This window comes from Wickerhamomyces anomalus (genome assembly GCF_001661255.1).
Source record: "Wickerhamomyces anomalus NRRL Y-366-8 unplaced genomic scaffold WICANscaffold_6, whole genome shotgun sequence".
In the NCBI taxonomy this organism is placed as follows: Eukaryota; Fungi; Ascomycota; class Saccharomycetes; order Phaffomycetales; family Wickerhamomycetaceae; genus Hansenula; species Hansenula anomala.
The window spans coordinates 229227-253607 of NW_017567115.1; the positions used below are offsets into that span (position 1 = coordinate 229227).

At 34.5% G+C, this 24381-nt stretch overlaps 10 protein-coding genes across 10 annotated transcripts; 4 read left to right on the forward strand and 6 right to left on the reverse strand.

Annotated features, from left to right (window-relative positions):
• Positions 1–275: 275 nt before the first annotated feature.
• WICANDRAFT_64787 (uncharacterized protein) lies at positions 276–908 on the reverse strand (the record flags this gene model as incomplete). Its single annotated transcript, XM_019183804.1, has 1 exon — positions 276–908. One exon carries the CDS (start codon positions 906–908, stop codon positions 276–278), a length of 633 nt encoding a protein of 210 aa, XP_019036648.1.
• A 771-nt stretch (positions 909–1679) lies between these two features.
• WICANDRAFT_35584 (uncharacterized protein) lies at positions 1680–5228 on the reverse strand (the record flags this gene model as incomplete). Its single annotated transcript, XM_019182330.1, has 1 exon — positions 1680–5228. One exon carries the CDS (start codon positions 5226–5228, stop codon positions 1680–1682), a length of 3549 nt encoding a protein of 1182 aa, XP_019036649.1.
• Positions 5229–6061: 833 nt separating this feature from the next.
• Positions 6062–7519, reverse strand: CDC3 (septin CDC3; the record flags this gene model as incomplete). The annotated part of the gene is made up of 1 exon (XM_019182321.1): positions 6062–7519. The coding sequence occupies one exon, from the start codon at positions 7517–7519 to the stop codon at positions 6062–6064; it is 1458 nt and encodes a 485-aa protein (XP_019036650.1).
• Positions 7520–7771: 252 nt separating this feature from the next.
• Positions 7772–9037, forward strand: HIF1 (Hif1p; the record flags this gene model as incomplete). The annotated part of the gene is made up of 1 exon (XM_019186531.1): positions 7772–9037. A coding segment is annotated over exon 1 (790 nt), but the record flags the coding sequence as incomplete, so codon positions are not given.
• A 168-nt stretch (positions 9038–9205) lies between these two features.
• WICANDRAFT_96753 (uncharacterized protein) lies at positions 9206–10497 on the reverse strand (the record flags this gene model as incomplete). Its single annotated transcript, XM_019186532.1, has 1 exon — positions 9206–10497. A coding segment is annotated over exon 1 (871 nt), but the record flags the coding sequence as incomplete, so codon positions are not given.
• Positions 10498–11016: 519 nt separating this feature from the next.
• On the reverse strand, positions 11017–15552 carry WICANDRAFT_64792 (pleiotropic drug resistance family ABC transporter; the record flags this gene model as incomplete). The annotated part of the gene is made up of 1 exon (XM_019183805.1): positions 11017–15552. One exon carries the CDS (start codon positions 15550–15552, stop codon positions 11017–11019), a length of 4536 nt encoding a protein of 1511 aa, XP_019036653.1.
• A 1913-nt stretch (positions 15553–17465) lies between these two features.
• On the forward strand, positions 17466–18394 carry WICANDRAFT_96755 (uncharacterized protein). The gene has a single exon (XM_019186533.1). It carries the CDS (start codon positions 17781–17783, stop codon positions 18210–18212), a length of 432 nt encoding a protein of 143 aa, XP_019036654.1. The 5' UTR covers positions 17466–17780; the 3' UTR covers positions 18213–18394.
• Positions 18395–19447: 1053 nt separating this feature from the next.
• On the reverse strand, positions 19448–20332 carry WICANDRAFT_80784 (uncharacterized protein; the record flags this gene model as incomplete). Its single annotated transcript, XM_019185122.1, has 1 exon — positions 19448–20332. One exon carries the CDS (start codon positions 20330–20332, stop codon positions 19448–19450), a length of 885 nt encoding a protein of 294 aa, XP_019036655.1.
• A 567-nt stretch (positions 20333–20899) lies between these two features.
• POM33 (nucleoporin POM33) lies at positions 20900–21869 on the forward strand (the record flags this gene model as incomplete). Its single annotated transcript, XM_019184210.1, has 2 exons — positions 20900–21034; positions 21091–21869. The coding sequence occupies 2 exons, from the start codon at positions 20900–20902 to the stop codon at positions 21808–21810; spliced, it is 855 nt and encodes a 284-aa protein (XP_019036656.1). The 3' UTR covers positions 21811–21869.
• Positions 21870–22150: 281 nt separating this feature from the next.
• SSA2 (Hsp70 family chaperone SSA2) lies at positions 22151–24320 on the forward strand (the record flags this gene model as incomplete). Its single annotated transcript, XM_019185917.1, has 2 exons — positions 22151–22167; positions 22406–24320. 2 exons carry the CDS (start codon positions 22151–22153, stop codon positions 24318–24320), a joined length of 1932 nt encoding a protein of 643 aa, XP_019036657.1.
• Between the last annotated feature and the right edge of the window lie 61 nt (positions 24321–24381).

Sequence of the window (24381 nt, forward strand, 5' to 3'; positions counted from 1 at the left end):
TAGTTTTAGTTTACGTCAAAGAGATTAAAGAAGACAGTAAAGTTGATTTATGGTTTGCGGAGCTGGAAATTTGGTGTTGAATGTTGAATATATTAAATTGTCATGATTCGATAACTCAATGACTGCCTTTTAAAATTATTTGAAGGCGTTGGTCTACATTAGGATCAAAAGTTTTAAACATGCTTTATTGCTATTTGAGCGATAAATAAGTTAGTGTCCATTTAAAATTAATCATAAGTTATAATGTCTGGTTTGTGTTTTGCTGCCTTCTTGGATCAGGCTGTGGCTAAATCAATCAATTGGCTAAATAACCATTTAGGAACACTGGTTGCTTCATTATCAGATGAGGATTCATTGAAAGGCTGCTTATAAACTTGGAACACATTTGCTGCTTCTAATCGAGCGACTGTTTCATCAAAACTGTACTCATAGTTATCAAAGATATAAACTGGGTTGGAGTCACTATCATCAACTGGGGTAATTATAACATCATCGTTTGAAGTTTCAGCCTCGTTATCTCTTTTAACAGCATGTTTATCATTGACATCTGGACAAGACTTGATTGGGAAACTATGAGTAGCAACATGGCAGTTATCATAAGCATGACCAGTTAGGACTTTACCACCAGTGTGGATGTTGTAACATTGATTTAATTTTGGATTTTTATAACCATTTTCATTACCAGTACATTTTGACTTAGCCCAAAATGAGATATAAGTTGTTGGAGAAAATGGTAACTTGTCAACAAACTTAAATGAATGTCTGTTTTTCAAGTTGGTACATCCTTTAAATGAAACAATTGCACCACCAGTACCATCACATTTGTTTCCAGTGAAGGCAATGAAATTGGCATTTGCGATTGCAGTTAATGTTAAAATTATGGTGATTAAGAATTGTTGTGGAATCATGTTGAGCTATGATTTGGATTGTTTCTTCTATAGTCGAAAAGATGAAAGATATCCAGGATACAATGGAAAACTGCTTTAATTTATACCCATATCCTCTTTCAATCCTTGATACATTTTCATACCCTAAAGCAGTTACACCGGCTAGAAACCAAAGGGTCTTCAATCAATTGAAGAAGCTCCACATGACTTAATTATAGTCAGGGGATCAAGTTTCACAACGGGATTATAATAAATAAAGAGTATAGAGTCACGCCATAGCGATGATGTGTATACCCGATGTTGATGAGTGTTTGCAGTAATGAGAAAAGAGGTGTCTATGATTAAGCCCGATCAATGACGATGCTTCTTAAACTTGAGGTAATGTATACAACAGTGATTATTTGAAGGCTTAAGAGGGTTTGGCTTACAGTCTTGTGACTCTTGAGTCTTGTCGGCTTGTCAGATCCAAATCGATGGGCTGTTAATTTACATCATAAAAATTACCAAGCTTTCATTGTCTATTTTGAGCTTTTGGTCTTTAAGATTTTTTGCCGTGAATCATGATCTAAATTCGTATATGTTACTCCAGAGCCCATAAAAATCCGTTGCAGCTTCAATAGCCAATCTCACCAGGAAATTAGTCAAAACAATAGGCCAGCCTAATGCAACATGGGTAAAATAAAAGAAGAAACATGCCAGATGTGGCATGGAAGGCTCAACTACACAAATCTTCAGAAACATACTGAAAACCGAGAAATGCATTCATTATTTATCTTCATTAATGAACAATTGTTAAAATTTCTCTTCCAACGCCTTTTGGTTTAGCTCTGCATTCTTAGACTGTTCAGAAACAACTTTTGGCTTTTTAAACAATCTCAATGCCAAACTACTCAACACAACACTAATTGACGAAGCAGCCATAGCTGCACTCGCCCAAACCGGTGATAGCCTTGAATTCTTGTAGGGATAAATAACACCTGCTGCTATAGGGATACCAATACAATTATAAACTATAGCCCAAACAAAATTGAAACGAACTCTGTTGAACACTGTTTTTGACAATTTCAGCAACGTTAGCAAAGTAATCAATGGATGTTTTGGTGCCAACAAGACAAAATCAGATGAAGTTAATGCAAGATCAGAACCTGAGGCTAAAGCAATACCAACATCAGCAGTAGACAAAGCAGGAGCATCATTAATACCATCACCAACCATTGCAACAATTGGTTCTTTCTTATTATCATAATTTGTTCTCTTGATCCATTTAATCTTTTCAGCTTTCTCTTCTGGTAAAACTTCTGCAACAACATTATCAATACCTAGTTCTTTTGCAATTGCATTTGCTGTGATTGAATTATCACCTGAAATCATCCATGTTGTAATTCCTTCATTTTTCAGTAATTTTATAACATTTTTAGCTTCTGGACGTATCTCGTCTCTTGCAGCCATCAATAAAACTGGGATGAAATTATCAGTTTTGAAGAATTCAAAACATTGTAGACCAACAATAACAACACTTTTACCTTGGATTTTCCATTCATTCAATAAACGTTTTTGTTGAGAAGTGAACTGTGCTTTACTTTCAGTCATTAATGATTCATTACCAAGCAAGACTTTTGATGGCTTGAATTTATTCCAATTTTTAGCATCTGAATCATCTTGATCAATTATTATATCACCTTTCAAACCTTTCCCAGGGATCTCTTCAACTTCAGGGACTTTAACTCTACCTAATTTAACATTTTGATCAATAGAAACTTCTTCAATAAATGCCTTAACAGCAATCGCCAATGGATGACTTGATGTGATTTCTAAATCTTTAGCAACTTGTAGGGCAAATTGTTTAATAACTTTATCTTGATAAATAGCATAATTGGTAACCTTAGGTTCACCACCCATTGTTAAAGTACCAGTTTTATCAAAGCAAACAACATTAACTCTTGAACCTTCCTGAAATGCAGAACCACCACCTCTTGCTAATATACCATTTTTGGCAGCAAGACCAGCACCAACAAATAAAGCAGTTGGAGCAGCTAACCCAATACCACAAGGACATGCGATAACAAACACGGAAATAGCAAATTCTAATGACCAAATAGCCCAACCGCCAATATCGATATCTAGATAACTATCAGGTAGAGCTCCACTATAACCCAATGATAGCCAAACAATCCAAGTAATAATAGCCAGTAAAGTAATTAAAGGAACAAAATAACCAGTTAAAACATCTGCAGCCCTTTCAATCGGTGCTCTACGCATTTGTCCATCACGCACAGTGTTAACAATATGATCTAATAATGAAGTACCATCTAATGCAGATAATTTAGCAATTATTGACTGTGGACCTTTGTTCACAGTACCAGCAAATATCTGTTCACCAACAGTATGTTCCACAGGGATTGATTCACCTGTTAATGCACTTTCATCAAAATCCGTCTTCCCCTGAACGATGATACAATCCACTGGAGGTGATTCACCTGGAACTATTCTTATGAAATCACCCACTTCTAATAATTTCAAATCAGTTTTAACATCATCACCATATTCATTTTCTCCTAATTTTGCTAATAATGTAGCTGAACTTGGTTTCAAACTTCCCAGATTTGTAATTGCTTCTGCAGTTTTACTTTTGGAAAAAGCTTCTAATAATCTTCCAATCAATAAGAAAAAAGTCAAAAACACAACTGAATCAAAATATGTAGTGGTGAACGCATGTCCCATTTTCTGAGAATGTGCAGCTAACCCTAGCAATGCTATACTAGCAAAATATGCAACTGAAGTACCTAATGACATTAATAAGTTCATACTTCCGAATCTAAATAATCTTCTTTTCCAAGGAACGTGTTTCTTCCATAAAGTTCTTATTTCTTTTATAGCTTTGATATGGAAAATATCAGCAGCGAAGAAGTAAACAGGCGTTGATAAAAAAAACAAGATCCAAGTCATTCTTGAAACATTACCAGTCCATAATGCTTCATCTAACCATTGTCTAAACCCATTACTCTTCTTCAAGAATGACATACCAACAATTCCAAATACAAATGTCGGAATAGCTAAAACTGTAGTTATCGCTAATCTATAAGCAATCTTTAGAGTTTCTAATCTTGCAATCCGACGCAAATGTTCATCAAGACTAACAGCTTCTATGATTTCCACTTCAAATTTACCAGCATCTTTAATTTCTTGCAAGACTGACCTTATTGTGAGATTAGGAGGTGATGGAATATAAGTGAATTTGACATATGGATGGTCTAATGTGATTGGATCATCAATAACAATCGCATTACCATGACTATTCAAGATTTCATTAATTTCTTCAGGACAATGCTCACAAAACATACCAGAGACTTTCAAATTGACAGTTCTACTTTGTTTTTTTGTTGTTGCATGATTAACTTTTTTAATTTCCACCAATTCAAAATCAAATCCACAATTTTCAATAGCATCTTTCAATTCATTTAATTTTGATTCTTCATCGGTATCCAAGATGAAAATACCAGATTTGGAAACAATAGAAATTGCAGATTCCACAACAAACGACAAATTAGAAACAGCATTAGTAATAGAACTTGCACAAGCAGCACAACTTATACCACCAATAGCAGCATTAACTCTATATTTTGTTTCCCTTTCCACTGGTAATAGCTCGACTAATGTAGCTGAATATCCAGATTCCCTGACATTCGCAATAATGTTATTAGCAATTTGTTTATTTGGTATGATGGCAATAGCAGTGTTTGAAACAGGATCAACAGAGAATTTAGCTTCATCATCTTCATTATTTTGAGTTTTAACTAATGATTCACTAAATGCCTGTGAAACGGTTTGTGCACATGCAGAGCAAGTCATACCACCAATGGTGAAGACAGCTCTATATTCTAATGGGCTCATAGTGACGACTTTTGTTAATTCTGAATCAGCATCTGAAGTTGTTTTCTTTTCATCACGACATTTTGTACAATGTTCCAAGTGTTTCCTCTCCACTGTATGACACAGCCAGGGAATATACTTGGATAATAACTTCTGATGGGTCTTGTACTTTGTATGGAGATATTGAGTTTCTTGAACATCATGTAGTGAATAATCCTTGATGATGAACCCCAAACCTTCCAGTTTTGCCAAAACAATTTTCTGAAGTTGTGAGTTGATTGAACCTTTAGCAGCTAAGATGTTTAGTTCAGCATCATCTATGATTCTAACTATGGCGAATGGGTTGTCACCAGGAGCGTTGAGCTCTGGAACATGGTCAGAGATCTGGAAAATATCTGATAAGGACGTGATGATTGACTGTCTGCAGTCTTCACAATGGATGTTTGACACGGTGACATTGAAGACTTCCATTTCTTTCTTATGATCGTAATGCTTTTATCGAAATCCACAGCAGCAGTCCATGAGGCTGAAATCGTCTTCTTTTATACTTTTTTCAATGTTTTCAGCACAAAAGACGCAAAGATTTTTCTGACAGCATTAATACCGCTTGAAATGGTTTGCGCACTCCATCAACATGTAAGAGTTGAATGGCCCATTGATTATATCATCAATGGCACCAGAACAAGTACGACAACACGTCGTAACGTTTATACCACAGGTACGGATTGATCATGAAAACTTTTCCTTTTATATATTTTATAGAAAGGGGGGATACATTAAAAGTACTTGTACTTACATTAGTGTTCGTTAATTCGACATTGATAGATGCAATGCATCCATCGTCTCTAATGTCTTGCGTATTCTTTACCTATTGTCGGTTCACCAGAGATCATCTCGTTCCATTGTTACTATAATTACTTGTTCACTGTTATAACGTCTTCCACTGGAGATATTCCAACATTGGTTTAAGAAAAGACAATGTCATCTCTGGAACCATTCACTAATCAGGAGGTTCCTACTCGGGTATGTTCTAGTTGTCGATTACTTAAGCTCATTATAAAAATCCCAAAATAATTACACAACACCTTTTTTTTTCGCGAAATCAAGATCCAGCAATTACTTTACTGAGGATAATTTACATTATACAACAAAATCAACAAAACTAACATACATTTTCTTCCAGATAGATAGTGTGACAATCCATTTTGAGATATGTCATAAAAAATAAGGGCTAAAACAATAAAACTTCAAGTGTCTAAAATATTAAAATTTATGGAAATACATAAAGACTATGTCGTGGCTTCCTAACGTAAGAAACCTTTTTTAGCCTTTGGAGCTGGAGCTGGAGCTGGTTCATATGCATTCAGACGTGCGTTTTCTAATTGTTTTTTCTTTTCTTCTAATGACTTGATTTGTTTCAAAAGTTTTTCTTTAACTTCTTTATGTCTTGAAAATAATTCAGCTTCAGATTTTTGTAATTTCTTTTCTTTTTCACTAACTTTTTGTTGGAATATTTGCTTCATTTCAGCTTCTAATTTGGCCAATTTAGCTTCATGTAATGCTTTCTCTTCTTGTTGTTTAATAGATGGATCAAATTCTCTGAATACACTATGATCTTGTGGAATACCTAATTTCTCTAATTTTTCACTTCTATAAGCTTCATATAAAACATTTGCTGTCTTTTCTCTCAATTCTTCCAAAAAGTTTCTAATCAAAAGTTGACGTAATCTAACAAAATCATTATGGTCTTCATTATCAACTTCAATAACACCCCATGGATATTGACGACCTCTAACAGTTCTACCATCAGCAGTTTGGATTTCTGTTGTGGAACCAACAATTGCAAATGGAACTTTTGATAAAATTTCCTTTGTGGCTAAAATAGTTTCTTCATCATCATTTTCATAAATTTTTGGTTCAAAGATTTCAATACCTTGAGTTTTAATATCATCCAAGACTCTTTGTTTGAATTCTAAAATTTCTTCTTCAGTTAAAGTGTCTGATTTGGCAACAACTGGTATGACGTTAACTTTCTTGTGTACTTGTTTTAAAAATTCAATATCTAAAGGTTTTAATGAATGTCCAGTTGGTTCAATGAAATACAAACAAGCATGGATTCTTGTATCAGCAACTGTTGTTCTATTTATCTTGTTTTCAAATTCCAAATAAGAATCGAATCTTGAATTAATTTCATCAACAATTGGTTGCCATGAATCAGTGTTATTAACTTGATCACCAAAACCTGGAGTATCTATCACTGTCAAGTTCAATTTAACACCATTTTCTTCAATCTCTGAACTAATTGTATCAATGGAAACACCTGTTGGTCTCTCCACAGCTGGATCTCTTGGTTCTTTTGGTTGATATAATTCTTTATTAAACAATGTATTGATTAAAGTTGATTTACCCAAACCAGATTCACCAACACTTAAAAGATTCAAATTGAAGCCTCTTCTAATAGATTTTCTATGCCATTGCTTTGGTAAATTTGCAAAACCAACATAACCATTCAATTTTCTTCTAATGATTTTGATTTCAGGAGTTGTGGTGACAGTTGGACCATTTGATTTTAAATTTGGAGCTTCATCAGTTGGAGGCTCTAGACCACCAGCACCAGCAGAGCCATTACCATTGGATTCAGCAGAGGTAGTGTGAGGTTCAGATGGGATTTGAACGTTTGTGGCAGATTCACTTTCTTTGATAGGAGCTTCATCCACAGCGTCAGCGTGTGCCGGATTATGAGTGTTGGTGGATTCGACCATGCTGTTTGTCTTTGGGGTGACACTATCGATCATTGAAGACATCTTTCAGTTCAATTGTACTCTTCTTGCTTACGGTGAAATCTGAATTGCTTCTTGTTCTGAATTCTTTTTAAAGAAATCAACAAATTCGAAATGAAAATACGCGTTTGAAACACAAAATCGTTAAAAATCTCGATCTGGCCACAGCCGGGTTACGTGTTTCGCGAAAATTATTTTGATATAAGCAGAAACGCGTGAAAATAAAATATTGAACTGTTCTTTGGGGATCTTTCACTGAATTATAGAGATTACTGGAGCATAATGGCTGAATACTCCGAGGAAGTCTCCAAGCTATTGGAATCAGGTGCTAAATCCTATGCGGCTAAGGAGTACGAGGAAGCCGTCAATCATTATGGTGAAGCGTGTCAGGTATATTCAAGTGACAATGAAGGTAAAGAATCCCCAGAATTGCTGTTTCTTTATGGGAAGGCCTTGTTCCAAGTAGCTGTTTCCAAAAATGGTATCTTTGGTGGTAATCCAGATGAAGCTGCTGCATTGGCTAGTAATAAAGAGGAAAAAACCGAGGATGCTTCAAATAGGATGTTTCAATTTAGTGAAGAAGTTCCTTTAGCTGAAGAGGAGGATGATGATGAAGAAGAAGAGAACCAAAAGGAAATAGAGGCAAAACAACAGGAAGAGTCTGCCAATGATGATGATAAAGAGGAAGATAAAGATGAAGAAGAAAAGGAAGAAGAACAATCAGATTTTGAAATAGCATGGGAAATTTTGGATCTTGCACGTTCTTTATATGAACAATCATTACCAGAAACCCCACTAGATAAAATACCAGGAGATGCTGAAAATTCTAAAGATCCAATAGTGGTTACTAAAATCAAATTATCAGATATTCATGACTTATTAGGTGAAATTTCATTAGAGACTGAAAATTTCAAACAAGCATCTGAAGATTTCCAATCATTATTAAAGATCAGAGAAGAATTGTTCCCATTTGAATCAAATTTAATAAGTGAAGCACATTACAAATTATCATTAGCTCTAGAATTCAATTTTGCAGATGAAGAATCAAAAAAGAAAGCAATCGAACATTTGAAAAAAGCTATTGAAAGTATTAAATTAAAACAAAAAGATCAAAAAGATGAAGATAAAGATATTGATTTGATCAAAGAACTAGATTCGAGATTAGAAGATTTACAAAAAGATCCAAATCAAGCTTTTGATGAACAAAAAAATGATATAATCAAAGGGATCTTGGGAGAAGTTACATCTAGCGATAAGCAAACTCCAAGACCAAGTACAAGTGCACAACCTGTTAATGATTTAACCTCAATTGTCAAAAAGAGAAAAGCTAAACAACCTAATGACTCTGCAAAAAAAACCAAGCAATAAAACAATGTAGTGTTTTTACTAATACAACTTTTTGCTTTTTGGGACTGACATGATTTTAACATCATCATTACCGATATGTAGCCTAACAGTATCGAAACCATATTCTTCTTTCAAATCAAATGGGAGATCATCGCCATGATGAAATCCTTCATCATAATCATCTATTTCATCGTAATCATCATCAAAATCATCATTTTCCTCAGCTTCTTCCATTCTTTCAATGACTTTTTTAATCTCTCGATCTTTTGTTTTGTACAATGGCCTATAAACATAATGTGCAAATTCTTTGAAATAATCATAATCATCCCAATCATAGTAATCGTCATCATAGTTCACAAAATCTTCAAGCATTTTATCCTTCTTTTCAGGTTTGTCCAACTTCCCATAGATGCATTCTTTGAAGAAGATTGCATACAAAAGGAATTTCTTCTCTGCATGCTTGATCAAGAAAATTGTCTTCCATTTATATCTATAAAGAATATCTTGTAATTCCCAACACAAAATTCTCAACTTTTTGATTATGAGTAAAATGATTGCCTTAATCTTTTTAGCAATAAGATAAGGAATGTATAAGTTTTTAAAGTCTTTGACGATTTTTGATATCTTTTTTTTGATTCTCATAATGATTTTGCAAATCTTTTGGATGATTTTGATAATGTATAGGATGATTTTCGTCTCTATCAATTCAATATATTTCTTCAATTCAATGAGTAACCAAATGATCTTTAGAATAATCTTGATGATAAGCAATGGAATCTTTATCAACGTCAACAATAACTGTGCTTGAACCTCATCATCACCAGTAGTTGATCCAGGGCTCAGTTCTTGATAATCATCAACATCAACAAATGGAATCAGCGGATAAATTTGTTCAAATTTAGGTTCAAACCCATTGTTAAACTCAAACATGTTTTCAAATAGTTCATCGGGCTCTTTATCGACATCACCCAGAGTAGTTATGACTTCATCTGGTGGTATATCCCCATAAATATAATCATATATAGCAACAAAGTCATCAATGGTCATATCTCCAAGTATGGAATATATTCTTTGGAAACTTTGATATATTTCCAACAACTTGGTGTAAAGACCCTTTTCAATTTCATTTGACAACTCTGAAGTTGATTTACTTGCACTTGCGTTATAATCTTGATGAGCATAGTCATACGGCTTGCTGAAATCAAAACTGTTCACATAATGAGGATCACCAATCAAGTCTTCAACCAAGTCTTTGACATCAACATATCTGTTGGCATATAATCTTGTGCTAGCAGCTATTGCAACATTTGTAGTCTGTAGTCTTTTGGGAAGAATATCATAAAAGATGTCTTCATATGAAGACTGACAAAGAGCAGCTTGAACCCAGAATAAGCACCAGATCAGTCTCATAACCAGTAACTAGAGCTCGAGTATAACTTTACAGGATGAAGTTGTTCAAGAAGAAGAAATCAGACCAACACATCTCTCTTTTTGCTAGCCGCTGAGCTGTAGAAGAAAAACATCAAAACAATGCAAAACCAAACAAAAATGGAAAGCCTGAAAAGCCCAAACACATGATCTAATCAATCAACAGCCAAAAGCACCGCTATTTGTTCTTTTATTTATGTTTTGTTGTGATTTTATTGAGAGGCATTTCCGAGAGGTATGCGTCCACGATTTTTGGCGTCTCACACATCGAAGAGCCATAATTTGTGACAGGCATCTCACAAAACCTGGCGTAGGGGGTGAGATGCAGAATGTTACGTAAGAAATTATACTAATTACATAATCTAAACTAACATGCTGACTAAGACATCAATCTTTAAGTAGACTTAAGTAGTAGAAAAAAAAGCTAATATTAATGGAAAATAAGCTATTTATATGAAGCATACTCATTAAATATGCCTATGGAAAAATTACAAAATAAAACGTTGATTACAATTATGGCCTAAAAAACTGATTTCAGCAAAATGGCGATTCGAAATTAGAAAATTCGCGAAACGAAACTATATTATAGGCTTTTTGTGAGAATAATCAAGATGAAAAGTGCTCGTTTAAGCTAAATAGGCTATTATTAATTAGTTAAATCTACTTGTATTAATTGCATATGTACATGTGAGATCAGATTCTTGTTAGGCAATTGTAGAATCTTCTTTTTCAATCGTTGACTTGGAATATTCAGATTGTGGAACATTCACTTCACCTTCTTTCTTCACACATTTCACTCTATCTGCTTTCTTTGGAACTCTAGCTAACCAATACAAGAAAGTAGCACCAACAATATTGAAAATGATAAATGCAATGAAAATACCAACGTTTCTCCATCTTCTATCGTAGCTGACCCCAACAACTCTCAAGAAATCATTAGTGGATGAAATAGCACAAAATTCACAGTTTTCAGTAGCTAATGGATCAGCCAAATAACCTGTACCTGCTTTTGTAATGTAAGATTCCATATATTGTGCACAATTATAACCTGATGGTGGACTGAAACGAACCAACTCAGTAGAAGAACATTGAACTCTATTATTTGCAAGACCATTCGATAAAAACCCATCAACAATATAAGTGAATGGCGAAACCCGATACATGAATTTCCAAAATCCAGGAAGCTTGTTCAAACTAACCAACACCCCACAGAAAGTTAAACCTAAAGTGAAAATCAAATAACCAACATTACCAGCCGATTCAGTCAACTCCAATGGTGCCATGACAAGATGAGAGGTAGTACCAATATAAATATAAAACAAAACATTAAAGAACCAAGCATAAGCACCTCTTTGATTAACAGCTGCAGTACCACTTGGAGAAGCATTGTTGTAGAAGCCAACAGGATAGTAAAAACAGAAAAAAGCAGCAGTACCGACTAATGCATTCCATGGAATCTCAGCAGTGATTTGAGCAGCAATAAATGCCTTCCATGAAAAAGTTTTTGAAGGACGTTCTCTAGTCTCATAAAGACCTCTTTGTTCAACGAATGTTGGTAGTCCTTGTTCAAGAAGTGGATTGAAGATCATTAAATACATAAAGAACCCAAACATTTGATTTTGTAAACCTTGTCTTGTGTTTTTAGCCTTGAAAAATGAGAACCCAATAAACAATGAAGAAACAACAGCCAACACCATTTTGGACCAGATATAAATAGGAGATCTCCAATGTTGTTGAAATATTCTCTTTGTAACAATCACATATTGTTTCCATAATGGAGCTGCATATTCTTCTTGACCAACTGAAGTATCACGAGGTAATTTGACTAATTCAGTTTCCAATCTATCCAATTCTTGCAAGACTTCTTGACGTTCTGAAGATTGCAACCAAACTTGATGATAATCTTGATTTGCATGAGATCCAGGAGCAGCACCAATGACATGTAACATCCATTCAGCAGGATTAGCATCTGGAGGACATTTTTGAGCACCATGGTTTTCAAAATAATTAATCAAACTTTGACAATTTTTACCTAAATCACCAAAATAAACAGTTTGACCACCTTTGGCTAAAAACAATAACCTATCAAATTCTTGCATCAAAATAGCTGAAGGTTGATGAATAGTGCATAAAATAGCTTGACCATGATTAGCTAATTTTCTCATCAATTGACAAATAGACCAAGCAGTTTGAGAATCTAAACCAGAAGTAGGTTCATCCAAGAATAATAACAATTTCGGTTTAGCAGCTAATTCAACACCAATGGTTAATCTTTTTCTTTGTTCAACATTCAAACCTTCACCTGCAACACCAACAACGGCATCAGCATATTTTTCCATATCCAAGATCTTGATAACTTCTTCAACATAAGCATCCTTTTCAGCCTTGGAAACGTCTTTTGGTTGTCTCAAATCAGCAGAAAATTGTAAAGCTTCACGAACAGTTGCAGTTTTCAAATGTAAATCTTGTTGTTGAACATAACCAGTTGATCTTTGGAATGAATTATCTCTCAAATGACCATTAACAAACATATTACCAGTAACAACACCCATGGTGACTCTATTAGCTAAAACATCCAATAATGTAGTTTTACCAGCACCTGAAGCACCCATCAAGGCAGTTAAAGTACCTGGTTTAACCCAACCATCAACACCATTCAAAATTTCACGAGTCTCCTTCTTAATCTTGACGGAGTAATGAACATCTCTCCAATGGAAAATATCAGTACCTGCATGGATAACATCAACATTTTGTTCACCTTCTTCTTCATCTTGTTCAGTGATTTGCTTCTCAGAACCAGCTTCAAGATCATTTTTAATATCACCATGTTGTTTCTTTAATTTTTTCAAAGTTGATCTTTGGAACAATAAAACTTCCCCCTTTTGCATAGCACTTTCATTATATTCACTGAAGATCATATAAACAGCTAGGAAAAACAACGTGAAACCCAAGTTAATTGCCCAATTTCTCCATTTATGAGAAGCTCTGTATTTATAAGCTGTCTCCAAATATGTTGAACCAGAAACAGTAAAAGAACCAACTTCAGCACCAACAGAGTCACAAACGAACCCATTTGAAGGGATCCCTGGAGTAGTTCTTGGATCACCGGGTATGAATGAAGAGCATTCGAATTCTCTACCACTAAATTCATTAACCATCAAAGCCTCGAATGCATAAGCCAAAGGATTCAAATAATTTATCCAGCGTGACCAACCAAGCATATAATTGACTGGGATAACAAACCCTGTAAAGATCATTAAAGCTAACAAAAGGAAATGTGCAGGGACAAGCGAGGCAGGTAGTGTAGATGAAGCTGAACCGACAAGACGGAATAAATGTGACATTGAAAAAGTTGCAGTTATATTCATCAAGTAATAGAAAAAGAACCGACCAGGATCTCTTCTAAAATTCACCATAAAGTAAAAAATTAAATTGAAGGCAACTGAAATGATCATTTTGGAAGGGAGTTGTGATATGATTGATGACAATGCACTTGCTGATGGATGGTATAATGAATATTGTTTATGTTTTTCAATGATTGGTCTGGCTTCGAAAAGAGTCATGATTTCAATAAAGGATTGAAACCCATTAAACACAAGGGCAAAAAACATAGCACCACCACGATAAAAAAATGATCCAGTAGTTTTTTGCATATTGTAAAAAATTGAAGATAAAACAAGTGCAATTAAAGAATTGGCAAAGACTTGGAAAAGGTTGAACCCTAAATCATTTAAAATTCTTTGGAAATCACGAATTAATAAATACCTAACTTGCATCCAAAATGAAACTGTATATGAAGAACCAGGTCTCAAATGTTTTGACTGCTTTTGATTGTGTGAAGATTTGATAACATCTTGGGAATTTTCTTGTTTTTGCTTGATCAAAGTTGAGTCAATATCTTTAATCAATTGGGCATATTCTGGTGATTCTTTCCAGTATTGCTCAAATTCCTTTGGAGTTTTGGGGACTCTTTGTTCATACCCTTTTGAGGCAACCCTTTCTCTTGGTGAAGTGATTGAAGTTAAAAAATCAGCAGTAGTTTGACGAGCGGGACAATGGTACCCCATTTTCACAAAATAACCCTTAGCTTCATCAGCTCTACCAAAATAAATTTGATAACCTTCATACAAGAGTGAAACTTTATCAAATAAATCATAAGCATCTTGAGAACATTGATAAATGGCAACAAAAGCTGTAGTATCCAATATATCAGCTTGAGTTCTTAAAGCTCTAATGAATTCCAAGGCAGTAGCAGCATCTAAACCTCTAGTGGCATTATCCCAACATTGTAATCTAGCACCAGATAATGAAACTTCGGCAATTGAAACTCTTTTACGTTCACCACCTGAAACACCACGAACAACTTCATTACCAACTTTTGTGTTTCTAGTATGTGATAACCCATAAGTTGCCATATAAACTTCAGTTAAATGGTTTGCATAATCCTCTCTAGAGATACCAGGAATTCTATTTTGAGGAGTTCTAAATTTTGCAGCCAATGATAAAGTTTGCCAAACTGTTAAATGCGGGAAATGAATATCAGTTTCAGCATTATAAATAACTTCACCTCTATAGTGTTTTTTAATATCTTGAGGCTTAACACCTTCATAACTAATCTGTGACTCTTCACCGACTTGGAACCCATGTGTATTTGCAGCTATTGTTTTCAAAAGAGTTGAACAACCAGAGCCTGGTCTACCAAGGACAACAACAACTTCACCAGGCTTGACATTAGCATCCATTGGTTTCAAAATATCAAATTGTTGGGTATGTTTAGATTCTTTAGATGAAAAGACCGATTTCAAAGATTTCTGAACATATTTTAATGGGGCGTTTAAAACAGTTGTTTGATAATCAGCATCAGTAGCATCACCTAAAGCCCTCAAGTTTTTGTAAACAATTCCTAATGAATAATGCTTGAAATGATCTGGATCCTTATCCATGACTCTTTTGAAATTCTTTATCCAATAACGAGAGTTGAAATCATCTGAGCTTGGGTCTAGACGAGGATCAACATCTGAATTGTTGACTGTCACGACACCAGGCGCTATTGAAGAGGTTGTTGACAAGACATCATCACCATCAACACCCAGTTCTGGATATTTTTGTGAAGCGTTTGTTAATCTTCTGGCGAGTTCATGTATACTTTGGTCAACATTGGAGTCAAATCCATTATAATCATTGAGTGTGTTTTGTTGTGAATTGTTGTGAAGATTGTTTTCTTTGTTGTGATCTGACATTTTTGAAGTTTTTCTTCTTTAACGCCTCCCAAAGCATTTTAACCAATCTCAAACATCAAGGAAACACAGGGTCTTATTTATACATAGATGCTCTTTGAAATAGGTTCATGCTGATTATTTTCTACACAGCAAAACATCACTGAGTCAAGAACAAATGAGCTGTGTTAGGCTCAACATCCACCTACAAATATTCGGCCGAATTTCTGAGCACGAGCACTTCTAGCTCGTACAAGTGAAACTCTGCAGAACTAACACAAGTTTAGAACATGTACGAATATTAAGAACAGCTTGGCATGATGATTAATGGCGATTTGTCATAGTGTAAATATGCTACACATTGTTCACTATGGAGTTTAGGATCAGTAGTAAGTACATTATTCAATTATAGTACGCTCCTTCAACAGATGGCCAGCAAATGGTAAGCCCATCAAAGGTTAAGATCCTAGCTACTAATTAACAGGATAGCTGGACTCTGATATTGATATTATGCCAACGATCAAACAATTCAAACCTCTTTTACTCGGAAATTAATGGATGCACCCGTTGCCAAACATCACTTAGCCCAAGACCGACTAACCCCGAGATAGATTAACAGTGAGGCAATGAAGCTTCTCATTCTGGAAGGTGTATGCTAGAATAGTTTTATTTGGTTACTTGAATAAATAGAGTACAACTGTTACTCTTTGTATGAATATTACTAAATTGTCTCGTTCTCATCGTTTCTTATGGGCTTGTGATTCGTATACCTTTTCTTAATTCGCGAATTTGTTTTGTATATGGAGAGAAAACTTTCAAACTGTCTTCTGGATATAGGTAATAAATGGCTATCAGTTCAAGAGTTCAAAGCGATGCTTTCACACATCATGGGAGAGTCTACCAACCAGCTTATCACCTCTACCACCTTTTCCAACTGTTTTTGCAAAACTAGAGTGCTTTGATGAAAACATCTCATCAAACCAACAACAGATACATGAGAACTTAAATAAGTATAAGTCTGAATTACACATCCCACAGCTGTCTTTTGCTTCATCCATCATCTCAAAAATCAAATTTCCAAGTAAACGATGCCATCAAGACCAATAACTAAAAGGCAAGAGCCATCGAATCAGAAATTACCTGATGAGATTTTGGTTGAAATCTTTATCTATTTGGCTAAATTTGATAGATTTGATCAAAATGTGAAAATTAGAGATAAAAATTTCCTTAAAGTGTTGACATTGAATAAAAAATTCCTTGAATTACTTGTTGGGAAAGTGGATATACCTTCAAAATTCTATGCACTTATTCCATTAAGTTCTACAAAATATATCAAAAGTTTTGACTCTTCAGAGCACTATTTACAAAATCTTTTCAGTATTGTTAACCTCTCCTATTTAAGTCATCTCCGTGCTACAGAAGGGGATAACAGTCCCATTATAGATGATTTTGGTAGAAAAGGGGTTATGGTAAAGATGTTGATGTTGGAGACTGATGAGTTTGAACGTTATATTAAAGAAATACAACTTGAAGGAGTTGATGAAGAACAGAAACGCTATATTTGTCGTGAACAAAAAGCGATTAAAAAAGTGCAAGGATTCTATGAAAGAGCTCTTTGTACAGATTATCAAGTTTTAAATTTTGATTTTCAAAAGAAAATGAAAGATATGGAACAGTATTCAAAAAATTATGATACTCATGTATTTTCAAGTGTTGAGTCTGTTTTATCATTTTGTGAAAGGATAATGAATAATGAGAATTCGATTATGAAAAAATACGTCAAAGTATTTGACGTTGACTTGCTCTTTCTTGATGAAATTCAAACATCTAGAACTTCAAAGAATACACTATTTGGATCTAAGCTAGAGAAGTATACAAAGATTGACAAGACAAACTATCTCTCAATAAGACCTAAACCGTTCAAACTTGGTGGTAATTTTTTAACACCATATATTGATGATGTATTATCAAAACATTTAGAAGTACTCCAAGCTTCAGATAATGTACCTGCATGTTCTAATCCGTTGAAGTTGAAATATGATACCATTTATTTTTTCCAGACGGTGAGATCGTTTGAGGATTTTGTTTGTGAAGCACAAGAACAAAATCATGAAATTTTAGAGCAGTTGTTACTTAGTTCTTTGTTCATAAAGTATTTTCTGGATGGAACTAGGTCCAATATTGTAAAGAATTCAAGAAAAGAAATAAAAAATTCATTTGAAGAAATGATTGAAAATTTTGGGTTGTATCAAATGAATCATGTTCAAAGAAAAATAAATTTCGATCGTTTATTTGGGGTCGATGTTATTATGATTCCAGACCCATGGCCGATTCATGATTCTGATATCCAACAATTCAATTGTATCAACTTATGTGCTAAAATAGTTAATGAAGTTGCTGGAAAGCTTCAAGAAGAGCTTTCAGTAACACAAGAACGTGAAGGTGAGGTTGAAGAGACGTATATGAAAGGGTATATACAAGTTGCTAAAGAATTATTAACCAAAAATGAAGTGGAACATTTGGTTGATGTGTTGATGAAGGCAATGACTATCAATTCATCGGATCATATCGATACTTCTTTGATCACTTTCAGTCCCAAGACTGACAGTATTATGAGAAGAGACGATTTTGAAATAATGAAGACAAAGATGATTGTGGTGAAAAAGCCCGCTTTGAAGTTTTAGAACGCAGTGAGGTAAGTTATTTTCACTGCTTCATTCCCCTGATGGTTATAGTTCGGACTTACACTAATACAGTGTTAAATATCTCTTTATATCATTTTGTGATCCTATCTTTTATTCGTATTGCAGCATTAATTAATCAGCTCTTCTATATATTTTTGTTTATTCATGCTAGTGTACTTTCCTACAAAGGGACAAAATCCAGCTAGCTGTACTCATGTAACGTTTCTGTTTTAGATTTATATCATGATCGAACATGATCTTAATATTAATCTAATATAATTAATTCTAAATATCTTAATTATAATCTTAATGATCAGCTAATTATCTACAGCTAAACTGCATAATCTAATCTAAACAAATATTACTATCTAAACAATATTATTAATATATCTAATTATATCTAAATATTATTATAAAAATTCTTGAAGGAGGGGCAAAAACTTATTTCGAACATGTGACCTACATGGAACGAATCGGTTCGACGTCAATATGAACGTGCTGTAGTGTGATTGCTACTGATTATTTGTAACTCGAGTTATTGCTGTTCAAAGTTGGTGTTTTTGTGCTTCCGACCTCCGATTCGAGATGGCGTTCACGTGACTTGCACGTGATGAAAGTTGGTTTTGTGTCAACAAAATTTAACCATTTTTCTTAATTTCAAAAGCATTATTCATAGGAAAGCGCTTATTTATTACTTTCTGTTAGTGTATCCTCCTACAGGCCTTTAGGTACTGCTTCAATCCAAACATCCACCAATTCATTCAAATATAATATTAAGATGTCCACCCCTTCATTTCTTGCCTTTGTCAAAGAAAAAAACAAAGATACATATCTTCAAACAAAAACATTTTTGATTCAAAAACTTGGTAACGGAGCTTCAAGAGGTGATATTTCAAAACAAGCCCAAATGGACATTGAAGAACTTGAGAAACAGTATAAAAGGGAAAGACGTTTGTTCCAAGATACATAGATCTGTTGGTAGACAAGACCACAGAAATCTGACCAGAGAACTCATTAGGTTTTACAGCAAAATATTGAATGAAAACAATAACACTTCCAATTAAACTTCAATTAATTTTGCATTGGCACCTGATAATGAAGAGTTTCTATCAATTAATTTGACCGTTAATATTATATGATGTTTCAACAATCCAATGTTATATTTTTGGTGCTGCTATTTATCTTGATATTACTATATATTATAATTTATTTATACATGCGTGATAATGGTACTGTTAGACAATTGTAGAATCTTCTTTATCAATCATTGACTTGGAATATTCAGATTGTGGAACATTCACTTCACCTTCTTTTTTGACACATTTCACTCTATCTGCTTTCTTTGGAACTCTAGCTAACCAATACAAGAAAGTAGCACCAATAATATTGAAAAAGATGAATGCAATGAAAATACCAACGTTTCTCCATCTTCTATCATAGCTAACCCCAACAACTCTCAAGAAATCATTAGTGGATGAAATAGCACAAAATTCACAGTTCTCAGTAGCAAATGGGTCCGCTAAGTAACCTGCACCTGCTTTTGTAATGTATGATTCCATATACTGTGCACAATTATAACCTGTTGATGGACTGAAACGAACTAATTCAGTGGAAGAACATTGCACTCTATTATTTGCAAGACCATTTGATAAAAACCCATCAACAATATAAGTGAATGGTGAAACCTGATACATAAATTTCCAAAATCCAGGAAGTTTATCCAAACTAACCAATACCCCACAGAAAGTTAAACCTAAAGTAAAGATCAAATAACCAACATTACCAGCAGATTCTGTCAACTCCAATGGTGCCATGACAAGATGAGAAGTAGTACCAATATAAATATAAAACAAAACATTAAAGAACCAAGCATAAGCACCTCTTTGGTTAACAGCTGCAGTACCACTTGGAGAAGCATTGTTGTAGAAGCCAACAGGATAGTAAAAACAGAAAAAAGCAGCAGTACCGACTAATGCATTCCATGGAATTTCAGCAGTGATTTGAGCAGCAATAAATGCCTTCCATGAAAACGTTTTTGAAGGACGTTCCCTAGTCTCATAAAGACCTCTTTGTTCAACAAATGTTGGTAGTCCTTGTTCAAGAAGTGGATTGAAGATCATTAAATACAAATTTATCCAACTCTTGTAAAACTTCTTGATGTATTGAAGATTGTAGTCAAGCTTATTGATTAGCGTGAGAGCCAGGAGCAGCACCAATAACGTGTAGCATCGAATCAGCTGGATTAGCATCTGGAGGACATTTTGTAGCAAAAATAATCAATCAAACTTTGACAATTTTTACCTAAATCACCAAAATAAACAGTTTGACCACCTTTGGCTTAACAATACATTCGAAGAAATAAAATTGGAAAGTTCGGGTTGTATCAAATGAAGCATGTTTGAAGAAGAATGTATCTTGGTCGTGTGTTTGGCGGTCCACTTATAACCTGATAGCCTTCAATTCAATTGTATCAGTACAATTTGAATATTTGAATCCATCCATTACAAAGTCCACCATCGCCCGTAACCACTTCCGTTTCGAGGCGGTGCGAAATATTTGTGTCATTTTGAAAAGCAATCGCAACAACAGCATCACAAGATCAATTTCAAGCACTTATTTATACACCACCATCCCCTTAACTCACATTTGAATCATTATAATTCAATTCGTTGTGAAATAGGCTGAATATGGCACAAACCATTCCAAGACAAGAGGAAAAACCAATCCGTGGTGGTGAAGCTACCTCAACAACCGGTTCCACTGGATCAAGTACACCTTTAAAGAAATCATCACCAATTGAAAACTTGTTACAAGTTGTAAATGTAAGTGCATTATGTTATTCAATTGAAAAGAGAAGTCACTAACTTATTTTAAAAAGGCCTCATATCCTAGAACTGCATGGTTTGTTGGAAATGTTGTTGTTGTTTTCAACACTATTTTGTATTTATTATCATACAAATCTGGTGGTTGGTTAAACTTGACATGGTATAAATTTGTATTTATCGGCGCATTGGACACTTTTGGTATTGTTTTGTATGAAAATTTATCGAAATATAAAACTACAACAGGTTCATTATCTTATGGTTTGTTATTACAAGATGATAATGTTCATTACTTGTATGATGGATTAATTTGGTTGATTTTACCAAGAAGAACTTTAGCAACTGCACCTTTTTTATTCTTTTCAATATTCCATGTTTTAAGTTTCAGTGCTACTGAGATTTTACCAGCTTTGAATGTTTCAAGTGCTTTAAATGCAAAAGTTTCAAATTTTGCTAAAATCCATCATGAACGTTCAAGAAGATTAGCTGCCAATTTTGAATTGTTATTATTGATTCAATTGATATTCAGAGCATTGTTTTGGAGAAAAGGTTCATGGATCTCATTGATTTTGTACTCTTTATTCATCAAGATCAAAACTGAAAGATCAGTCTTTACAAGAAGTACCTTGAAGAACTGGGAAGTTAGAATTGATGGATTGGTTAGTGCTCAAAATGTCCCACCAGTTGTCAAGGCACAATGGGGCTCTTTTAAACGTGGATTGAAGAGCATTGGCTCGTTCAGTTTGGTCAGAGAAGCTGAGGAAAAGACCAAGTGAACTGAATATTCCATACACCTCTCTTTTTTATACTATATACAGATCATTAATTAATTGTGAAATACCTTTTGAATATTGTATCATCTCTCTCCGTCTAGCATTTACACAGACCTCTGCCTAGCCCTCCTTCTGGCTCCTTCTACGCTTCTCTCTGCCTAGCCCGCGGTTAGGCAGCCCCGGTCGCCATCTCAATGGAATTTTCTAGAAGAAAAAAAAACTGAAACCTCGACGTTTTTTTGAAAAAAAAATCATATACAAAAGCCATGACGTCCACTTTCTCTTTTCTCTTCTTTCCATTTCAATTCTTGTTTTAAAACATCAACTAGAACATATTACAAAAATGAGTAAAGCTGTTGGGTATGTCACCATTGAGGAAAGAGAGGAGAAAATGGTTTCAATTGAAGCGGTTTCATTAGGGTTGTTGGGGCAAGATCTGGATTGGCTTCGACGTTGAAGAAAATTGGTTCTTTTGGCCACCTGTTTATTGGGTTCAATTGAGGAACTTCGCATCTCTTCGAACGAAGAAACCAGCTTTGAATCAAGTTTCTCCTCCCTATTTCAATATCAAAGACCTTATTTACTAACAAACTTCTAGTATTGATTTAGGTACTACCTACTCTTGTGTTGCACACTTTTCCAACGATCGTGTCGAAATTATCGCCAATGATCAAGGTAACAGAACCACCCCATCTTTCGTTGCCTTCACTGATACCGAAAGATTAATCGGTGATGCTGCTAAGAATCAAGCTGCTATGAACCCAGCTAACACCGTTTTCGATGCTAAACGTTTAATTGGTAGAAAATTTGATGATTCAGAAGTTCAAAATGATATCAAACATTTCCCATTCAAAGTTGTTAACGATGCTACTAAACCAAAAATTCAAGTTGAATTCAAAGGTGAATCTAAAACTTTTACTCCAGAAGAAATCTCATCAATGATTTTAACTAAAATGAAAGAAACTGCTGAATCTTTCTTGGGTACCAAAGTTAACGATGCTGTTGTTACTGTCCCAGCTTATTTCAACGATTCTCAAAGACAAGCTACTAAAGATGCCGGTTTAATTGCTGGTTTAAACGTTTTACGTATCATTAACGAACCAACTGCTGCTGCCATTGCTTATGGTTTAGATAAAAAAGATGAAGGTGAAAAAAATGTTTTAATTTTCGATTTAGGTGGTGGTACTTTTGATGTTTCATTATTAGCCATTGAAGATGGTATCTTTGAAGTTAAAGCTACTGCTGGTGATACTCATTTAGGTGGTGAAGATTTCGATCATAAATTGGTTGAACATTTCGTTGCTGAATTCAAACGTAAAAACAAAAAAGATATCTCTGGTAACCAAAGATCATTAAGAAGATTAAGAACTGCTTGTGAACGTGCTAAACGTACTTTGTCATCATCAGCTCAAACTTCAATTGAAATTGATTCCTTATTTGAAGGTATTGATTTCTACACTTCAATCACCAGAGCTAGATTTGAAGAATTATGTGCTTCATTATTCAGATCTACTTTAGACCCAGTTGAAAAAGTCTTAAGAGATGCTGCTTTAGATAAATCACAAGTTGATGAAATCGTCTTAGTTGGTGGTTCTACTCGTATTCCAAAAGTTCAAAAATTAGTTTCTGAATTCTTCAACGGTAAAGAACCAAACAGATCAATTAACCCAGATGAAGCTGTTGCTTACGGTGCTGCTGTCCAAGCTGCTATCTTGACTGGTGATCAATCATCAAAAACCCAAGATTTATTATTATTGGATGTTGCTCCATTATCTATGGGTATTGAAACCGCTGGTGGTGTTATGACTAAATTAATTCCAAGAAACTCCACCATTCCAACCAAAAAATCTGAAACCTTCTCAACTTATGCTGATAACCAACCAGGTGTCTTGATTCAAGTCTTTGAAGGTGAAAGAGCTAGAACAAAAGATAACAACTTGTTGGGTAAATTCGAATTATCAGGTATCCCACCAGCTCCAAGAGGTGTTCCACAAATCGAAGTTACCTTCGATGTTGATGCTAATGGTATCTTGAACGTTTCTGCTGTTGAAAAAGGTACTGGTAAATCAAACAAAATTACCATCACCAACGATAAAGGTAGATTATCAAAAGAAGATATTGAACGTATGGTTTCAGAAGCTGAAAAATACAAAGAAGAAGATGAAAAAGAAGCTGCCAGAATCGGTGCTAAGAACGGTTTGGAATCTTATGCTTTCTCATTGAAAAACACCACTGGTGAAGAAGCTTTCACTTCAAAAGTTTCTGAAGATGAAAAGAAACAATTAACTGAAGCTATTGACTCAACCATCTCATGGTTAGATGAAAACCAATCTGCTGCTACTGATGAATACACTGATAAACAAAAAGAATTGGAATCAGTTGCTAACCCAATCTTGACCAAATTCTACCAAGAAAACGGTGGTGCCCCAGGTGGTGCTGCTCCAGGTGGTTTCCCAGGTGGTGCTCCTCCAGCTCCAGAAAATGAAGGTCCAACTGTTGAAGAAGTTGATTAGATTTTTCTAGATTGATATTATTTCCTTTAGAATTTTAGAATTAATTTTATAGAGTAAATTT